General features: G+C 41.1%; 1 protein-coding gene across 6 annotated transcripts in view; it reads right to left on the bottom strand.

Moving 5' to 3' along the window:
• The window catches only part of VPS13B (vacuolar protein sorting 13 homolog B), a 786,697-nt gene that overhangs the window by 42,275 nt on the left and 723,367 nt on the right, over positions 1–21,055 (bottom strand). For 5 of the 6 annotated variants that reach the window (XM_018058289.1, XM_018058286.1, XM_018058288.1 and 2 more), the window contains 10 exons: positions 17,055–17,318; positions 16,297–16,380; positions 15,944–16,119; positions 15,352–15,522; positions 14,478–14,679; positions 13,175–13,363; positions 9,728–9,874; positions 7,469–7,752; positions 3,717–3,844; positions 3,317–3,516 (listed from right to left, as the gene is read on the bottom strand). In XM_018058289.1, the coding sequence (XP_017913778.1) occupies positions 3,317–3,516; positions 3,717–3,844; positions 7,469–7,752; positions 9,728–9,874; positions 13,175–13,363; positions 14,478–14,679; positions 15,352–15,522; positions 15,944–16,119; positions 16,297–16,380; positions 17,055–17,318 (1,845 nt within the window). Of the gene's footprint in view, positions 1–3,316; positions 3,517–3,716; positions 3,845–7,468; positions 7,753–9,727; positions 9,875–13,174; positions 13,364–14,477; positions 14,680–15,351; positions 15,523–15,943; positions 16,120–16,296; positions 16,381–17,052; positions 17,319–21,055 lie in introns of those variants that run through there. The other variant, XM_018058291.1, reaches the window with a different exon arrangement.

Genomic DNA, 21,055 nt, shown 5'->3' with positions numbered 1-21,055 from the left:
AGAAAACCCACACCCATCAGAATTCTTAGGTCTTCTCAGTAACTCTTGATCCACAAAACACTTCTTTGTGTAACTATAAAGTTATTCTCTGCACATTTCCTCTCATATTCCACCTCAAAATTATACATGACATGGTCTGATTTACAAAACCGGGGAGGAACCGAGGGGGCATCTCTGTGATGGACAAAAGCTAGAGGAGTTTTCTTCTCTGGGGCATAATGGTGACTTTTGGGGGCTTTAATTCTGCCTTTGTTAGGTCAGCTTTGAAATCCACATCATGAGCCCAACACCCAGGGCTGAGGCAAGGCTCCTGGAAGACAAGCTTCCTCCTACAGAAGGGCTGCTTCCTTTCATCAGAGGACACGGCTCCCCACACCCCCCTCCCCCAGTGATTTATACACCCTGGTGTGTTCCCAGGGAGACGTCAGCAAGGGTCTGAAACGAATCTTCCTCCAGAATAGGAAGTGAGCCATGGTCTGCAGGACATATGGCTTACAGCTCCTCCAAGATTAATGGGAACACGAAATTCTGCTGGGTTCTCGGACCGGGGGTGATATGGGTGTTGGAAAGAATACCTCCTCTCAGCTTTGAAGTATCCCCGACTACAAAGGTTTGAGGAAATTAGAGTGAATGGGAACTCCCAAAATAAGGTTTGGCAGGCAGACTGCCTATTGTAAAGCATTCCCTAGACACACATAAGCAAGGCTTCAGACACCTTCGCACGGATGCAGGGCAGTTCAGGGGCCTTCGAGAAGCTGGTGATGCTTATTCTATAATGGACGGAGACTGGGAATGTCTCCAGAGGTCGTGCCACCCCTGTGGATTTTCCCTGGTCATCACCTGAGTGCTGCGGGGTGGACATCACACCCCTCTGCAGTTTGGGGCACCACAAGTGCAGGTCTCCCAGGTGAGCGGGGCCCCTCCTGCACCTGCCCACGGCCATGTCCTTCACTGTTTCCCCAGCCACGCTCTCCCCAGGCCCCCACCCTTTCCCTCTCTCTCTCAGCAGATGTTGTGCTCTACGTTCCCTGATAAACTTAGGGCCACTGGGTATCACTTCACTCTGTTCCCGCTCCAGAGATCTCTACCTACCCCTGTGCCCATCCCCACCTCTTTCCTACCATCAGAGAAGAGGGCGTGGCCCTCCTGTTCAAGGAGAATTATATTCCCCGTGCTTTGAACCTGTCTCTCCGGCGATTCCTTGCACATGTTCTCACATCTCCTCCACTGACTCCTCTCCTGAAGCATATAAAAGGCTTCCTCTCCAGGGATCTCATTTGTTTGTTCTCCACTGTCCTTGCACTCCCTCTGGACTGTAACTGCTGATGTGATCTCGCCTGCCCGCTGCCCGCCATCTTCCATCCTGCAACCTCTCTCTCTCTCAGGGGCTTCCTGTCTCCGCCCTGCCCAGCCCCTCCTCCGGCCACTCTCCAGCTCCTTCTGCTCCTACATCAACTCACACGGCAGAGGTTCCCAAAGTCAGGCCTGGCACCCTCTTCTCCTCCTTGACAAGACCTCTCTTGGTAGCCTCATCTTCTCTTTCATTCATTGATTCATTTGATATGTCTTCAGATCTTACTGTGTTGGCAGGCATTCTGCCATAGGCTGTGCATGAATAAGGCAGAGGTCTGACTGCCAGGAATCTTGACTTGGTAGGAAATCATTTACAGAAGTAAATGTGATTAAATGTTAAAAATGTTATATGAGTATGCAGAGGGTCCTGGGATGGGTAGGGACTTCACAGGGGTGTAGGGAGAGAACCTCTTGAGAGATGAGAAAAATGTGCCAGCAGGACTGGGAAAGTAGGGGAGTTAAGGAACTTCAGGTAAGGGAGTAGCATTCACAGCACAGCAGTTCAGAGCACATGCCGTGGAGTCAGGTATGTCTGGATAAAATCCTCATCCCTTCCCTCGTAACATGTGGGAATTAGACCATGTTTCTTCGGAGATTTCAAGTTTTCAGTTCTGTAACATGGACATGACAGTCCCTATCTTGTCTGCCTGTTGCACAGATTAGAGAAGAATGAATATAAAGTGCTTAGCACAATGCCTGGCATACTGTAAGTGCTTATTAAGGGATAACCATTATTATTACTGTAAACACATTTTTAATTTTAATATGTGTTTTATTACCATTACAATAGGACCTACTTCATAAGCTAGTTGTGAAGATCAAATGAACTAACAGATGTGAAGGGACTTTTAAAAAGTACAGCACAGTATTATTCAGCCATAAAAGGGAAAGATGTTCTGACACATGCTACAACATGGGTGAATCTTGACGATATCATGCTAAGGGAAATAGGCCAGATGCAAAAGGATGAGTGTTGTGTGCTTCTCCTTACATGAGATGCCTGCAGTAGGTAGGGTGAGAAAGCACAGGAGAGGTTACTGTGGGCTGGGGAGAGGGGGGATTGAGGAGTTACAGGTTTATAGTATCGGCTCAGGATGATGAAACATTTCTGGAAACGGATGGGGGTTATGGTTTTACAACACTGTGAATCTATTTATTGCCACTGAATTGTACTGAAAAATGGTAAATTTTAAGTAGAGCAGAAAGGGAATTCTAGGCCTCTGAGCAATTTTCAACAAAAATATTATCTCTAACATCTTGAGCAAGACAGGGACAAATCAGAACATCTGATCTGTTCAGGGTTTTAAAACTGTACTTACATTTGCAAAGTTTCATGTACTGCTAGGAATAATATATATTTCAAAATTAGTATATTTTCAAATGAGGTAATGAATCCAGGGTTGATATTATGATTGTCTTAAAATCTGGACAGCTGGATTACCTTTTACATGAAGAAGATTAACACTTCTATTTCATTTTTCACCTGGGTTTAGACCCAAGATGGGCCTGTTTAACCAAGTGTTCCCCGTTCATACACAGTTGTATAGTATACTGTGGGGATGTACTTCCCATGCGGTGCTAGTGGCAGAGAACCTGCCTGCCAATGCAGGAGGCCTAAGAGATGCAGGCTGGATTCTTGGGTTGGGAAGATTCCCTGGAGGAGGGCACGGCAACCCATTCCAGTATTCTTGCCTGGAGAATCCCGTGGACAGAGGGGCCTGATGGGCTACCTTCCATGCGGTCACCAAGAGGTTGGGCACGCCTGACGTGACTGAGCAGCAGCAGCGTACTTTGGGGATACATACTTGTGTTTGAGAATTTATAGCCCATGAGGGTGTAAACGTAGGTACACATGTGTCCTCACACAGAGACAAGACAGTCAGTGTTTAGAAGCAGACAATCACCAAAACCTTAGAAAAGGGACCTTTTCTCCAGGCTTTGGCAGGACGTGTGGGTCGCTGACCTGTGTCCCCTGATTGTTGATGTCGATGGGGTCACTCCACTCGGCTGTCATTTCCTCCAGCAATTCCACTCTCAAAAGGAGGCTAGGAAGGAGGTCTCTGGTCTTGCAGTCTGGATAACTGGAAATCTGATGATACAGCTCATGATGAATTGAGCACTCAGGAGGAATTTTTCTGCAATAAATCTCAAACTTCGGAATATCTAAAATTAAAAAAAAAAAAAGGGCACATTCAGACTTAGGCCTTGAAGACAAAGACTTGGGGATATTAAATGTAATGTGGCAAGAGAAACTTCTCAAATAAGTTCACTTTTACTTAAGGATCACAGGCAAATACTAAGTCAAAAACCTCCAGACAGAATATAGGTTTTATATTATTTAAATTCAATACTATAACATATACCTTTAGTATTTTCCTTTATAAGTATTGTCACTGGACATCTGTTGTGGAAAATTATTCGAGGACTAGGGTCTTCTGAGAGGGTTAAATAAGTCACTCCAAGGTGTTCTTGATACGTTAGTGCTATTGCCCTAGAATAGAATCAGATCAAATAACAGAAATAGCTTAGAAAAAAATGCATGATTTTTCTCCTGGTACATATTTATTTAGATGTGCAATATTCAGAACCTCTGTAACACCCTCCCTCTTACACATCAGAGAAAATGTTTTCCAGACAATGGAGGCCATCCGCTCCTCTATTACGTGCCAGACACTAATGATAGGTTTACTAATTTTTTTCTGACAGCAGTAACATTTTTTATCATAAAATATTCAAAAGATATGTAAACTACTGTATAGCACAGGGAAGTCTGCTCAATGTTCCATAAACAACCTAAAAGGGAAAAGAATTTGAGAAAGAATAGCTACATGTGTATGTATAACTGAATCACTTTGCTATATACCCGAAACTAACACAACACTGTTAATCAAGCATGCTCCAATATAAAAAGAATTACAAACATAAAATAAAATTAAAAGGAAACCCATAACTTGTAGTACTCAGAGAGAATCACAGATAGCCTTGTGCTAGCTTTTCCTTCCGTTCTTTTTCCCTCTACATACATGTGTCTTAATCTCTAGAGATGGGGTGCCTTCCTCCTCAAAAGTGCTTGGTAAGTTTTGGTAAAGGAGGAGCCGATGTGTTTCTAGAAGGATGACTGGAGAATCTGTGTACTTGCTATTTTTAATTCTCAAGGTAGGCAGGTTCAGTATGTTTGCTGTCAATTTTCACAAATCACCGTACTTTATAGGATCTCCATTTTGGCTATCAAGAGCAAAGCTGTATTTTCTATTTGGCCTCAGAGAAACTGCTGTGTGGGCATAGGCTGCTCTCTGCAATGGACAGAGAAAAGGCTCCAATTTAGACTGAGAGACTATCAAAAAACATTTCATATCAAATCAGGAAAAAATATCTCTCTGAAGTTTAAATTACATGGACTGGTTGTTCAAATTAATCAAAGAAATCAGATTATTTGCCAAATGTGGTCCTCAGTTTACACTGATTATAAGCGGTCAGTAACACACTAAAGAGTTTCCCATTCACTATCTATTCTGTTCGCCAGTGTGAGTTCTTCCCAAAGACTGCATTTGTCTGAAATGCCACGGTGAACTGTTGATTTGGGAAAATCACATTAATAACACCATCATATGTGCACTGTAGGATTGAGGAGAGGAGAAGAAACACTTTCACAGTATAGTCTTCGGATCTTCTCCCAGCCTAATTCTGGAAGAGCCAGGCAAGCTGACCACAGAGAATGTCTTATTGATAACCAAGAGAGCTGCAGTCAGGAATAAAATATGGTACTTTTGCAGCCATGAAATTAAAAGACGCTTACTCCTTGGAAGAAAAGTTATGACCAACCTAGACAGCATATTCAAAAGCAGAGACATTACTTTGTCAACAAAGGTCCGTCTAGTCAAGGCTATGGTTTTTCCAGTGGTCATGTATGGATGTGAGAGTTGGACTGTGATGAAAGCTGAGCGCCGAAGAAGTGATGCTTTTGAACTGTGGTGTTGGAGAAGACTCTTGAGAGTCCCTTGGACTGCAAGGAGATCCAACCAGTCCATTCTGAAGGAGATCAGCCCTGGGATTTCTTTGGAAGGAATGATGCTAAAGCTGAAACTCCAGTACTTTGGCCACCTCATGCGAAGAGTTGACTCACTGGTAAAGACTCGGATGGTGGGAGGGATTGGGGGCAGGAGGAGAAGGGGACGACAGAGGATGAGATGGCTGGATGGCATCACTGACTCTATGGACATGAGTCTGAGTGAACTCCGGGAGTTGGTGATGGACAGGGAGGCCTGGCGTGCTGCGATTCATGGGGTCACAAAGAGCTGGACATGACTGAGCGACTGAATGAATGAATGAATATCATAACTGGGCTTCCATAGTAGCTCAGACGGTAAAGAATCTGCCTGCAATGCAGGAGACCCAGGTTCAATCCCTGGGTCAGGAAGATTCCCTGGAGAAGGAAATGACAACCCACTCCAGTATTCTTGCCTGGAAAATTGCATGGACAGAGGAGCCTGGCAGGCAACAGTCCCTGGGGTCGCAAAGGGTCAGACATGACTGACTAATGCTTTCACTTGTCACTTTCAATCTAATAGCTAGCTCAACAGTTATTTACATTTACAATAAACATTTACATTAAATTAACAACATCTTAGAATTTTAAACATAAACTCTAAGTGTTTATTATAAATTTTGTGTTTTAGTTTTAAAAATAAGTTTGTTTTCCTTACATAGGTTCACATTGCTTTCAAAATACTTCCTGAAACTTACCCTGGAAATGTTGTATACACTAACTGTATCAACACCAACATCCTAGATGTGATACTAGGTTTGTAAGATGTTTTGCAAGATGTTTCAACTGGGGGAACAGAGTAAGGGATCCAGGGGACCTCTCTGAATTACTTCCTATAACTGCATGTGAATCTAAGATTATCTAAAAATAACTCTTAGAAAACATTTTTAAAAATTGATGTATAATACTGTGTAAGTATAGAGCTCAGTGATTCAGTTATATATATTCTTTTAAGACATATGTTCTTTTCCCTAATATGTTATTACAGGGTACTGAGCATAATTCCCTATGCTATACAGTAGGTTCTTATTGACTATTTTATACACAGAAGCGTATATGTTAACCCTGGCCTCCTCATTTATCCCTCCCCACCCCTCTTTCCCCTTTGATAACAATAAACTTGTTTTAGTAACAACAACAACTTACCATACTTCTCCAATCAGGATACAAGGACAATCACTCCTCTTGAGTTGGGGATGGAAAGTGATTATAAAATCATGGATGCTTGTGAATGTTGTGAAAGAAGGGATGTGTGTAGGGAACAGAGCCTTAACTATTAAGGACAACTTGAGTTAGGAAGTTATCTTTTAAAATATTACTACTAGAAATCTCTATATACATCAAAGTTAAGATGGCTAAAATCTTAGTCTATAAATTCATAATCACAAAAAAGGTACCTCTCATAAGGTTACAATATGCTTTCTTTTGTACTTTTTTATATATACCATAAGTAAGCTATTCCCGACAGCTACAGAAAGGATGTACTGCATGCCAAACAACCACAAAATAAAAGTCCAGTATGAACGAACCATTACATGTCTCTGGCTTGATTCTGTGGTTGTTATTTGCATAATTGGTAATTGGTAATTGGAGTAACTTGCGTGCAGGAACAACCACAGAACAGAGTCTTCTGTGACTTGTGTTTATCTAAGTTATCTCTCTTAATGACTTGAGAAAAATTCCATTTTGAAACAGAAGTAAAATACGGGAAAAGAAAAAGGTTTTCCAGCTTGACTCTCTCATATTTTACCCCTTATTTCTTATCACCTGACAGAGGCTAGGAAGCCATAGGAGAAGGGAATCTTTTCATTATGATAGACTGTGGCTACTCTATGGTACAAACACCATTTCCCCCTAATAAAAGCCACATAAGGGAAAAATCTCATCCGTAGTTCACTGGGACAACCCATGTGTGATGCTCACATTTGTCCAGTTGTATGCAAAACACAGAAGCCATGAAAAATAAAAGCAAAAGTTAAGTTTATATGTGGTGAGCACTGCCAACTATTCTCCTGTCTCTCCCAGCACATGGATGAAGCAAAGAAGAGCATTCACAGAAATGTAAAATACCTGGTACAGAATCCATTTTCCCTGTAGTTCCCCAAGGGCACTGCCACGCTCTGTCTGGGAAACTCCTGTCTAACTAGAGCTGGCAGGCTCCAGCACTGGGAGCTGTCGGTGACGGCGGTGGGAGAAAAGGCCAGCAAGACCTGCTTCTGCAGCAGGGATGCGTCCAGCGCGGACTGGCCGAGGTCGGGCATTAGGTCCCAGCAAGGAAGGGAGCTGGATCTCACAGCAGGCTGCTCGCCCCCCGGGCAAATGCTGAAAGTAGCACTGTCTGGAACGCGAAAATACTGAAGAAAGACAAGACAAGGCGGAGAGAGCACAGTTACACAGTCCGACACAGAAGCTAAGCTTCTCCAAAGCACTGCTTCTAAGAAACCATGACACATATTCTCAGGAGCGGCGGGGAACATGGGAATATTAGATATCCTGTTCCCATGAGGAAGCCCGAATGAGACAATTACAAGCAGCAAGAGCAGAGTCTGCTTCTCTAGGCATAAGGAAAATGATAAAGCTGATGTGATCTGAAGGGGTGGGGGTGCCAAGTTTTCCATCTCCCCCAGGTACTGCAAAATAGCCAGATGCCACGGGGCAGAAATGCTGTGTGTTGGGAAGGGAGTCGTTGTGGAGAGGGTATGGCTGGACTGAAAGGGTGGCACCCCAGGGGGACCGTGGGCAGAAGCGATCGGAATAAGATGAACAAGGGGAAACCGGGAGCTTGGAAGACAGATGTTTCCGAAGGCTCATCCTGAAGGAGTAGGAGACCCTGACCTCCCGCCCTCAGCTGGAGTTCCACATGCTTTCTGGCACATGAGAGAGTTTCAGGACTTAGGACTTAGAGAGGACCTGGAGGGATAATTTATCTGAAGCTCCCTGTTCACAGCTGAGGAAGCTGCTTCCCAGAGAGCAGATGATGGCGTGTGGCATCACAGAGCGAGTGTGTGAAGTGTGTGGCAAAGCCTGGCCGGAAGCCAGGCTGCCTCCTTTCCTCTCTGCTGTGTCTCCCATTGTTCCAGACCGTCTCCCTGAGAGGGGAGGGATGACCCTGTCTCAAACAATTCCCACACCTGCCCGAAGCTGGGTCAGGGCTGAAAAATGGGGGCCCCTCAGCTGCAGAAAGGATGAAGGCCCTCCCCTTCTCACGAGGAGCCCACTGGGATGCTGGTGTGGAGATGGCTGCCGGCAACTCTCTTTTACTGAGTGCCCGGACTTTTTTTCCTCAGATTATCTCACTGAACCTTCACCCAGACCCTGCAAGGAATGCAAAATTATGCCGCTTTTCAGAGGAGGCAGTGCCAGTGTGGAGGGCGCTGACCCAGTGCTTTGGGAAGCCCCTAGGGTGGGGAGAACTGGGAAAATTTTCAGGGCACACGCTGGTTTTTTCCCTCAAATCCTCACCTACCATGCAATTACTGTTGACCTCTATTTCCCAACATGGGGCTTCTGGTCACCTATGTATTTTAAATCAATACTTCAATGAACCAAGATGAAATTCTATTAATCTGCCATTTTTATAAATCCTATAATGCACTGCAGGCTTAGAAGAGTTAGACTTTCATCCTAGTGTATTGTTCTAATGTAATTTTTAGGAGCTGCAAGTACGGGCTAACAATAAATGAGGATGAAAGTAAAGAAAAATAATACTTTTCTGCGTGACAGTTTCAACAGCATAAAACAATAGCATACCACTTAGCATATTCTGTTTGTAAATCCTTTTAAAATATCTCCTACTCTCTTAAAATAAAACTGTTCATCTGAACTGTATAAAGCATAGAGTAAAAAGAAAAAAAAATCCTTCTTGGATTCATTTTCTGCATATTCTGCCACAGAGATGCTAACATAAATGAGCTGGTACATTTTCACATTTCCTCTCCTCCTGGACAGAGCTCAGTGCTCCCAGATCTGGGGCTCTGTTGGGGCTAAGCCTTCTGCACACACGGCTTCTCTGCGAGGCAGATGTTCTTTTCTGCAGCCTCGCAGCCAGCCCTGAGGCCAGCTTCCCGCCAGGGCGTTAGGAGCGCTGGCAGATGTGCTGGCAGCCTGCAGCCGCCAGGGCGTCCGGATCTGCTGCTTGGGAGCCTGTCTCCTTGTTAATGACCTTGGAAGCGCTTATCATGACACCATGGTTTTAATGAAAGTACAAAGAAATGAATCCTTCACCTATATTTGGTGTTAGATTTTGCTCTGTTCTGGGTTAAAAAAAAAGTTGATCCTTACCATTACTGATTTAAGAAAACTTATAGATTAAACAAATTCATGGCTTACCTCCTTTCCAGAGTGGGGTTTGGTGGCAGTTAATTGTGGCTTATAAAATATCTGATACGGTGTGTTATTGATTATTGTAGTCTTATCTTCAATCTGAATAATCTGTATGCCTTGCTGTACCATGGAGGAAATGCAGAACTGGCACAACTGCAGAACAATTAAGCAAAGAGTAATTCTTTAACTATCATATGGTATATAAAAACTTCTTTTTTTTAATATATATTTATGTGGCCACCTCATCATTTTGGCTGTCCCAAGTCAGAAAAAGAAGGGGTATTTCATCAGAGTAGTGCAATTCAGAGTGAATTATACGGATCTGGTACCCATGTTTATGAAGATAAATGCAAAAAACATACTTAAATCAGTTATTTAACTAAATATAAGTGGTATGTGCTTTTCAGCATGAGTCTTTTCTAAGTAGTATATGGACGCCAGTTAAAATAATAGAGTAAGGAATCACATTTAACTATGTATGAAGTACTGTCTAGACATCTCGATGGTACACACTATCATGATAATAACATTTTTTAAAGGTCATTTTATCTACCGGTTTGCCCAGGACAGTATCAATTTTATCTTTTGTTCCAGAGTATTTAGTAGAGTTCCCTTTCAGTCTCAAAATTGTCTTGGTCACTAGAAGGGATCACTACTCTTCAATAGGGTGCTTTAGCACGCTGGTTACCTCTGCCTTAAGAGTGACAGAGACTTGTTTTCGAGTTATTTAACCTATCTCCTCACAAAATATTTATTTATAAAAAGCGCTTACACATAAACAGATGCCACTAGTCAGATGCCACTAAAGCACTCAGTCCAGTATTCCGTCTCACACCCATGGTAGCAGCTAACTCACTGAATGTGTACAAGGGCCAAGGGGAGTTCTGAGCACTTTAATGATGAGGACAACAATGAAGCAAACAGTAACAATACCCCTTATATACTGCATTCTTGTGCTCCTGTTTAAAGTATTTTATGCATATTAACTCACAGAATCCTTACTACACCTCTATGGGGTAGCTACTATTATTCTCATTTTACATAAGAGAAAGAATGAGACACAAAGGTAAGCAACTTGCCCTAGGTCACAAAGATAAAGAGGGTCTAGGGGTTGGAATTAGAAGCCATGTAGACTGGTTCCCTGGTGCTGCCCTTAGCCACCGTGTGTCTCATCTCACTGTCCCACCACATTGTATGAGGAACCGATGCTCAGAGAAGACATTACTTGCCTAAAGATATCCATCTAGTAAGTGGTAACGTTCTCCAAGTATGGTCTGGGAACACTTCGGGCTGTGGTCTTTGACCTTTCAGGAGGCCCCAAGGTCAAAACTACTTTAAAAATAATACTAAGATGCCATTTGTCTTTTTCACTGTTTCACATAAGCATACAGTGGAGTTTTCCAGAGGTTCTATGACATCATCACAGATATGTCATCATAGGATGATGTCATCATTCTTATGGCTAAAGAAATATTTGTGAATTCTCATGCTTAAAATTTTTTATATTTTAATTTCTAATTTGACAAAAATCAAATAGATATAACCCACACAAACAAAAGTGTTTTGGGGGTCCTCAGTATTTTTAAGAGTATAAAGGGGTCTAAAGACTAAGAAGCTTGAGAATCACTACTGAAGAAAAAAGAGATATAATGATATATTTTCCAACAGCTCATTCATTCATTCATGCACGAACATTTATCTGTATTTATGTGGCCACTTCTGGAGGTACTGGGTGTTTGACTGTGAATCATAACTTTCCAGGTTTTGATGGTAGTTCTCAACTTACAACTATTCAATTTTGGGTGATTCATGCTTACAGCCCTTTGCCATTCACACCCATGTTACAGAATTTTGGCCGGCAGAGGATAAACATATGTTGCCCAGACAACTTTGAGGAAATGGATACCAGCCTTGAATACTGAAGATCAACTTCTTTGTATCAGAGAAATTTATTTTTAAGAAGTCACCAAATGACCCTAACCTTTTTTAAGAGGCTCTTCAAAGATGCCTGTCAAAATCTGACTTCTCCTCAGAGAAAGAGCACTCTGAATTACACAACTCTGATAGAGTGCCCTTTCTTTTTCTGACTTGGGACAGCCACAATGACGAAGATACCATTAAGCACAGCATGAGATTTCTAGATGGTATACTATGGTGCTGCAGTTTAATGTGATTCGTTAGTCTATTATTCAGCTTAACTGGCCTTCATATACTACTTAGAAAAGATTCATGTTGAAAGCACATACCACTTATATTTAAGTAACTGATTTATGCATCTTTTTTTGGCGTTTATCTTCATAAACATGGGTACCAGATCCCTGTTCAAGAACACTACTCCCAGAGCTTTTCTCATGGCTCAGTGGTAAAGAATCTGTCTGCCAATGCAAGACACACTGGTTTGATCTCTGGTCTGAAGACACACTGGTTTGATCTCTGGTCTGGGAAGATCCCACATGCCTCGGAGCAACTAGGCTTGTGCCCAACTGTTGAGCCTGTGCTCCAGAGGTGGGGAGCCACAACTCCTGAGCCATGTGCTGCAACTACTGAAGCCTGAGCACCCTAGAACCCATGCTCCTCAACAAGAGAAGCCACCACAATGAGAAGTCCCTGCACCACAACGAGAGAGCAGCCCCGGCTTGCTGCAACAAGAGAAAAGCTCGCTCAGCAACGAACACCTAGGACATCCAAAAATAAATAAATTGTTGTTGTACAGTCACGAAATCATTTTTGACTCTTTGTGACTCCATGGACTGCAGCACATCAGGCTCCTCTGTCCTCTACTATCTCCCGGAGTTTGCTTAAGTTCAGGTCCATTGAGTCAGTGATGCTATCTAACCATCTCATCCTCTACCACTCCCTTCACCTTTTGCCTTCCGTCTTTTCCAGCATTAGCATCTTTATAAGTATGTATGTATGTAAAGAATCAACTCCCTCTTAAAACGTTGGTTCTATGGGAGAATCAGATCAACCTACATCCTTTCACTCAGGATACCCTTTCCAGAAATATAACCTTTCTTGCAGGAGCCTCTGTCCTTTCACTCAAAACCCAGAATGTTAGCAACTCTACTTCCTGCTCTAAAATGAGGAGGCCAAGTACAATTTGTGGATATTTTGGAATAAGTTCTTTTTTCCCTCCACATACGATAAATCAAGTGACTGCTGAGTGTTCTGAAATAGAGTGGTTATTGGATAAATTATGTGACACAGCTTTTATCACTGGTAAAGGAAAGGAAAAAAGAAACCTTGTAAAACAGAAAGGTCTAAGAAATCATGTGTTGCACTATTATAAACTGTTTGGAACATATAATACTAAAAAGGGATTAGAAAAGAAAAAGGAAGGCTCATTTTAAACAAGTTGAGGGGATGGCATGTTATTCCCAGCTCCACCCTGACCCCCTACTACTCCCCATCCCAGCCAAGAGCCAAGCAGACTTTGAGAGGCTTTGACCCTACCTTCTGATGTCCTGGGAAAGCACCAAGTCTTATTTCAGCATGAACAAACCCTTCTTCGTCCAAAGACACAACTTCACCATTGCCTCCGTCTTTCCACTTTGGAGAGGTCAGGTTGTGGGCCAGTTTAATGGCTACTGACTTGTGCACAGTGTTCGTATTTGCCCAGTATATTCCAATTTGAAAAGCTTCCTGGAAAAATAATGCTTCAATTATAAAAGTTTTCTTAACTTTGATATTTTTACCTCAATTCATAGGAATTTTTTCTATTATAGGTCTACCTAGGCAACCACACCCTTTTTACTTTTTTTTGGTAATGGCAACATACCTTTTATTTCACTTCCCAATGCCTTCTTTGAATCACAGTGGAATTTGTATTTATGGAAGGAGGGAAAAAACATCAACCCAAACTGGGACTACCCTATAAATACCAAAGGCTTAGAAACTGAAGGTTTCATTTTATTTGATAAAAGAATAATATGCAATATTAGGTACATGGAGGTCAACATTCCGATGCCATAAGGTAACATCATATGATTATTTTTTTAAAAAAGAAAAAATGCAATTGAATAAAGATGTTTATAAACTGGAGCTAAAAGAAAAGGACTCTCAAATTCTTCCATATCAGAAAAACATTTTATTTAGGAATTCCATGTACCCTATTCTCTTACAGATTTATATGCTTTCTTGGAACTGGGCTAGCCTTATCAAGAAAGTTCTCTTGTGATGAAATATAAAATCTTCCTATGAAGTTCTGTTTTACAACCAGATTTTTTTCCCCCTTGTTAGTAATGATTCTATGTTGTTATCAATAACAGGTGGGCATCCAAGATTATGGACAGGCAAGTCCACTTATAAAGGAAAAGGGGCCTGACAAAAAAGGCTGTTCAGAAATCTTCTTATTCATCTTGCAAGTCTATGAGAGTTTCTATAAAAACTACAAAAACATCTAGAGGGTAGCTTAGCACAGCATACAGCTCTATTTTCTTAACATATCCTGAGTAGAGCAGTCCTAATACTTGTCAAACATCCTGTTGAGGAATGGAAATGAGAATGCAACTAGTACAAGTTATCGAATTTAATGATAACTCAAGCGTGAATACTGCTGATGGGTGGGGGAAAAAAAAAAAGACATCTGAGATGTCTTTGAATATCAAAGAACATTCCATACCCCTTACATATGCATCTAGGAGGACAGTTTTCCACAACTGATTGAGTCTGTTAAGAACATAAATGTAACCTCAGAATAAAAGATGGTTGTTGAAAGAAAAGAATTCCTACTAGTTTAAAAAAAGAGTTATAGTACCTGAAAATTAGGAGGGATAATAATTTTGCCAGCAGGAACCTGTAGAACAATCTTCTCTCCCTCAAACAGCCAGAGGTCCCACTTGGACTGATTGATAAGCAGGGCCCACGGTAGCAATTCTATCAATAAGGTCCTCACATATGGCTTCCAGGCTGACAGCTTCACTCGCATTGGGCTGTCCCACTGGCTCAGTTGCTCATTCCTGTGCCAAATACCACATCCAAAAGACTCAATGAAACATGATGACTTCAGGACTCATGAAATGTGTTTAAGAATTCCAGACATACAACGCTCCTATGGTACCTCTTCACATCAGAGTCATGAAATGCCAAATTTGCATCCAGGAGGAAGAAACTTTTCATGGAATTATGTTCTAGATTAAGAATGAAGCAATTTACAGAATACATCTACTAGGAGATAAAAGGTCAGAATGTGACAGATAGATGCAAACATTTTCTTTTTTAAAATGTTTTCTGGGGAATCTAACATTTTTGTGAACGTTCATTCCTTTAATATTGAGAAATGTTCATGGAAAAACAGTCAGAAAGTGAAAAGTTTAAATGAAAGTTGTTCAGTCATGTCCGACTTTTTTGTGACCCCATGGACTATACAGTTCATGGCATTCTCCAGGCCAGAATACTGGAGTGGGTAGCATTTCCCTTCTCCAAGGGATCTTCCCAACCCAGGGATTGAACCTAGGTCTCCTGCATTGCAGGCAGATTCTTTACCAGCTGAGCCACAAGAGAATCCCAGAATACTGGAGTGGGTAGCATTTCCCTTCTCCAAGGGATCTTCCTGACCCAGGAATCAAACCAGGGTCTCCTGCATTGCAGGCAGATTCTTTACCAACTGAGCTATCAGGGAAGCCCCTTACCTGTCAGAGTCCTTTTTATTATAGGGCCATGTGGGTTGAAGGAACTTCTCTGGCCCGTAGAACTCATCAAGTATCTGAGTGACTGTGCCTTCGGGGTGTATCTTAGTGGCTATCTGCTTAATGAGGGATGTTGAGATGGGAACAGCACAGTGTGAAGGGTCATCCTCTTCTCTAGGAAATGGAAAGGAAAAACGAGAATGATTATCAGATGTATTATAAACCAATGTGTGTGTGTTTTTTTTTTTTTTTTTTTGGTGAGAGCAAGTCAATTTTTGGTGCTTCAGGGATGATGAAACAGTTTGGGGAATGATCTGGGACTTTCCTCCCCAGTGCTAGGGTGGAGCTCTCTCGTTCCTCTACAGAAATTATGTTGTCAATTAGATTTTCTGATCATCCCTCTTTTTCATTTTGAACGCGGCTGAATTTTATCTTCAACTACAGAAGAGAACAGGAGAACACTAGGCAAGGCAATTTAAAAATAACATTCTCATAAGAAATCACACAAAAAACTCTATCCTTTCTTGCCCCCCTTGACAGGACAAGGTACCTTTTCTTCTGAATTTGAGGAAAAAGTTAAGGATTTTCCCAGTACCTTGCTTGAAATGTTAGGTGATGTACAAGGTCAGGTTCTATGTTTTGCAGTGGTTTTTCCTGTCCTTTTCCTGGAATAATTTGTGTTTCACTCAATCCCAGACTCCTTTTCTCCAAATGTATGATAATGGGGTCTGGAAGATGACTCCTCATGATAAAAAGAGGGCTGAACACAATCTATAAAAATAAAAGGACAGAACAACTTTCATATTTGCTTTGTTGCAGTATTCCAGCTGTTTGATGCTGAGACAAACTTGTAATAAATCTCTTCCCTGGGTCACTCTGACCTTAATTTATTTCAGAACAGGAAAGGTCAAAGTCGTATGCCATATTTTAGGATCTGAAAGCACTCACCATTCGCTGCTGCACTTGAGAGCTGGGTTCTAAAGTCAAAACTGTGCACCAGACATAAATAATGGAGCTGTTTGAAGATGGCACCTGCACATGAGAGACAGAAGAGTTCTATTAAACACTGAACAGTTTACTAGTTAATCAAAATAAGGCATAGATATAATATCAGTTTGAATGATAAAAAATTTTAAGTTATTGAAAAAAGCCATTAAAAAAAAGAATACCTAAGCAAAAACAGACTTCACTATGGCATAAAGTGATCGTGCAGTGAGTCAATGGGGCCAATTATTTCCATAAAGATGAAGGGATTTGTATGTGGAGTGACTGAAAGTGAGTGGGAGACTGAAAGAGAGATTTGTGCTTCGTGGGAATGGAAGTGATGATGGTGGAGATTGAGAAAGAGATAAAAAAAGTATCAGGTCATCATAAAGCTTCTCAAGTGGGGAGGACACTCTTTTTTCCCTCCCATCCCTTCAAAGCCCTAGAGCATCAGAATCTTTTTCAAGATAATAACTCATCTCCATCTGGAAGGGTAGAGTCTTGGCTACAGGAACTACTGGAACTGATACAAATGTGTCGTCGTGGGATGGGGAGGAAAAAGTTTGAGAAGTAATATTCAAAGTCTTTGCATATTATTTCAGGCCTCCCCTCTTTTGTACCTATCATTTACTAATAAATTAAGTGCTACACTGAATGAAGAACATAATGAGAACTTTAAAATTTTAAAGTTGCTCTGTTCTGGATTGTGCTACTTCTCACACCTGAATGACGACGCTATACTCAGGGGCCTTGGATTCCAGGCACACGTCTCTCGACCAGTCTTCATCTCCTTTGGCCTTCACACACAACTCAGTCAGTTCGCTGTTTTCTAGTATGTACGAAGGCAATTTCTGTTTGGCTGTGAGGCAGTCAAAATGTTCTCGAACTACAGCTTGTCCATCTTGACCAATGTAATGCTGAACCACTTTTAACTCTATGCTTTGAGACAAGTAACTACAGATGATCTGTCTTCCACAGATGATAATCTAAAAACAAACAAAAAACAATCAATCAACTGCTCAATCAATAAGACTTCCATCAATTCAGACTCCATGAACTGGAAATAAAGCAAACTTGGGAGATATTGCAGGTTTGGTTTCCGACCACCCACAATAAAGCAAATATCTTAATAAAGAGTGTGATAAATTGCACTCTTATGCAATACAAGATCTCTGTATAAACTGATAATACAAACAACTTTTCACTTATATGCTGAATTATATTTTATCTTATTCACATTTTTCTTATAGTGTAGAAGCATTTATCTTTATAAAACACACAGAATTATCCATTAATCCTGAGAATTATTTAACTTTTCATCCAGTTAAGCATATAATTCAGTGCAGGCATTAAGAAATATTAATATCTCTTTTGCTGGAAACTGATGCAGTAAATACTTTTAGAAAGCAAATCCCTGTGTAATATGAGTTTTCACCATGGTTGAGGAAGACAGGACATTCAGATATAGTTTTCCTTATTTGTAATATTTTTCCAGGTTACAAAATATATAATAAGTAATACATATATGCCATATTTTAAAGTCTAAGGATATGATCTAGCTCTAAGGTCTAATTTTATGTGTCAACTTGAATGGGCCATGGGTACACAGATATTTTGGCCACACATTACGCCGGGTGTGTGTGTGTGGTGTTTCTAGATGAGATTAATATTCGAATTGGTAGACGTTCTAAAGCAGATTGCTCTCCGTAACTGGTGGGCCTCATCCTAGCAGCTGAACACCTGAAAAAACGGAGAGCCTGGGTCAGGAGGCAACTCTTCCTGCCTCATGCTTGAGCTGGACGCTGGTCTATTCCAGCCTTTGGAAACAACTGAAACATCAGCTCTTCTTGGTATGCTAGCCTGCTGGCTTTCAGACTGGAACTACACATCAGTTCTTCTGGTCTTCCAACCTGCAGACTGCGAATCTTAGGACTTCTCAGCCTCCATAATCATGTGAGCCAACTTATAGTAACTCTCTCTTTCCCCTTCTCTATGTGTGTATGTATATACATACATACAAGTATATGTGTGTGTACACACACAAACACAAAGACACACCCTATTTGTTCTATTTTTTTCCTTTTTGGAGAACCTAATAAGTATTTTCACAAATTATCTCTTATTTTCAAAATAACTACATAAAACAGGTGCTATAAAGAGTCCTCATATTAACAAGGAGAAAACAGAGGCAGAGAGATGTTGAATAATTGGCCTGATGTTACCCCGACTGTCTGGTCCAGAGTCTGTGTTGATCACTACCATGATAGTCTGTATCTCATAAAATCAGTACCTACCTATTAAGAAAACAGAAACAATATAAAGAGAATTAAGGTTGCTCATCATGAGATAATGTATTATAGCAGAAACCAGTGGTTCCATTCCAAATAACTTCTTTTCCTTTGTTAGTCTTTCCATTTCTTTTGCTGTCAAAATCACTGATTTGGTTTAGGCCTCAAAAAGCAGCCCAGTCCTCAGGGAAGGTGGACACCTCTCAAGACCCCTAAAGGCTGTATCACAGTTGGTACATGCTAAACCTGGTAACTCCATTCCCCCACTGCTAATGATTAGTGGTGAACATGGGGCTCTGTTTTGGCAAATAATACAAAAAGGAAGGCTGCTAAAAGTTTCTGGGAAAGATTTTACTCTTTGATAATAAGGGAGACAATTTGAGAAGAGAAAACCCTCCTTTTTTTCTGCCATGGAAGATATTAGGAAAGGATATAGATTTTGCAGCTATCTTGAGGCCAGGAAGGCAAACTCAAGAGGACAACAGAGAAGCAGATAGAGTACTGAGCGCCTAAGTAACTACTCAACACTGAACCTGCCTTAAAATACGAACAATAGTATCTGCTTCATTAATTTGCTATGAAGATTAAAAAGCCTATTTTTGTAATGTCATGGTGAAAGCATCCTAATTGATACATTTTCCTATGTCATTAGGAGCACTTTGTAACCACCATTAAAAAAAAACTGTTACTTATAAATATATTAACAATTATTTATGAACTATTATTTATCCCGGACAAATCTGCTAGATTGATAGACCAAAAATTAAAGTCACTGTTGCTTCAACTTGCATTACTTGAATAGTGAGGTTTAGCAATTTCTTGAACATTTATTTACCAACAGTCTATTCCTTAGAATCTTCTTTTGTAGGGACACGTCTGCAAAAACCAGGCTATGCTCAACTGTTATATTCCCCCTAGATACTCTGGCCATTGTAATCTTTTAAAACAATATTTTCAAAATAACAAAACACACACAAGTCAACTGAACTATGAGTCCTAAATCAGCACACAAGATTTACTGTAGCACATGTAGGGGTTACTAGACACTTATGATAAGCCTTATGATGCCACAGCATTGCCTAATTTTGAATAAACATGTGGAAGCTCTGAGGCAGTAGTTAACTCTGTTCCTCTTCTGGATGTGTCCGGGCCTGGCAATGTGTGTTCAGTGCTCTTTCTTCAGAACCTTTGGGCCCCATGAGATTTAGGAGAGAATTTGGCTGTCTCTCACAGAAACCACAGAATCTCTGCAACCATCTGGGACTCACTTTGTCTAAAGACAAAGATCCTCTTGGTGGGTTTTTATAGTTTCATTTTCAACCAAAAAGCCTGTTAAATAGGCTTCAAATTTGATAAAAAGAAAATCCTTAATAGTGGCCAGGGAGGAAAGGCCACTAAGATGAAAGGAAATCCAAAATGGCTGAGCCTTGGAACTGTGCTCTACATGGCTGCTCCCTCGCAGGGTTCAGCGGCAGCCATGCCTGCGTTCCTTCAAAGTGGCAACACTTACAGCACTGATATTTTGAAAATTATGGTTAGAATCTCAAGATTAATTTATCAGTTGAAGACAGCTACTTAATTTTTTTAATGTAGGGTTTCTCTTTAGTACACATTTCCAGGTTTCGCACCACTTCCCCTTTTTCTCCAAAGCCACAAAGATGTGTATTGAAGATTTCTACATATGATTTTACTTAGCAGGTTTCTGAACTCTTATTAGATCAGTGCCAAGAAGAATAGCAATATTAAAAGAATAATTCCAGAGCACCAGATGCACGGGAAAATGATATCTTAACCATGATTAAAAGTGTATGTATAAAGATACAAATATATATACATATATTCATATATGTACATTAAAACTTTTAGAGCCGTAAAGCTTTCCTCAATTAAGAGATGGAAAACACAGAAGCAAATATGTGTACATAAGTAGTTGTATAATATACAAAGTTCCTGGGAAATGTTATGTGTGGTCAATTTTTATTGAATTGGAGAAATGAGAAGGGTCTAGGAAAGGCAGGGTACAGGCAACTAAACATCATTGTTCCAACAAGCTTTAGCCAATTCTCGACTGTTCAGAGGTATGGTACACGGTTAGGGTACATCAGGGAGCTACACACACTCACCTCCCCAAACGAGGTGTGGTAATTAGGCAGCTGCGGTTTCTTGTAACTTTCCAGGCCCAGGTGGGATAGAAGGAAAGAAGCCAAGACGAGAGGGAGGCAGGAGCCCACCACGCTCTTCTGGAAGCTGGGCTCCTACCTTCCTTCCTAACCTGGCCGCCTGCAGAATCCTGTGTCTCTGCTGTACTTTAACTAGAGCTAATCTGAATGTTAGTTAATCTACCCTGACCATAGGGGAAAAAAATCCAATGTAAAAGGAAGTAATACTTTGTGTGTGTTGGGGGGTGGGGTGTGGAGGGGAGAGGGGGTAGACAG

This window comes from Capra hircus, chromosome 14, assembly GCF_001704415.2.
Source record: "Capra hircus breed San Clemente chromosome 14, ASM170441v1, whole genome shotgun sequence".
In the NCBI taxonomy this organism is placed as follows: Eukaryota; Metazoa; Chordata; class Mammalia; order Artiodactyla; family Bovidae; genus Capra; species Capra hircus.
This window is presented reverse-complemented; position numbering and strand designations above follow the sequence as displayed.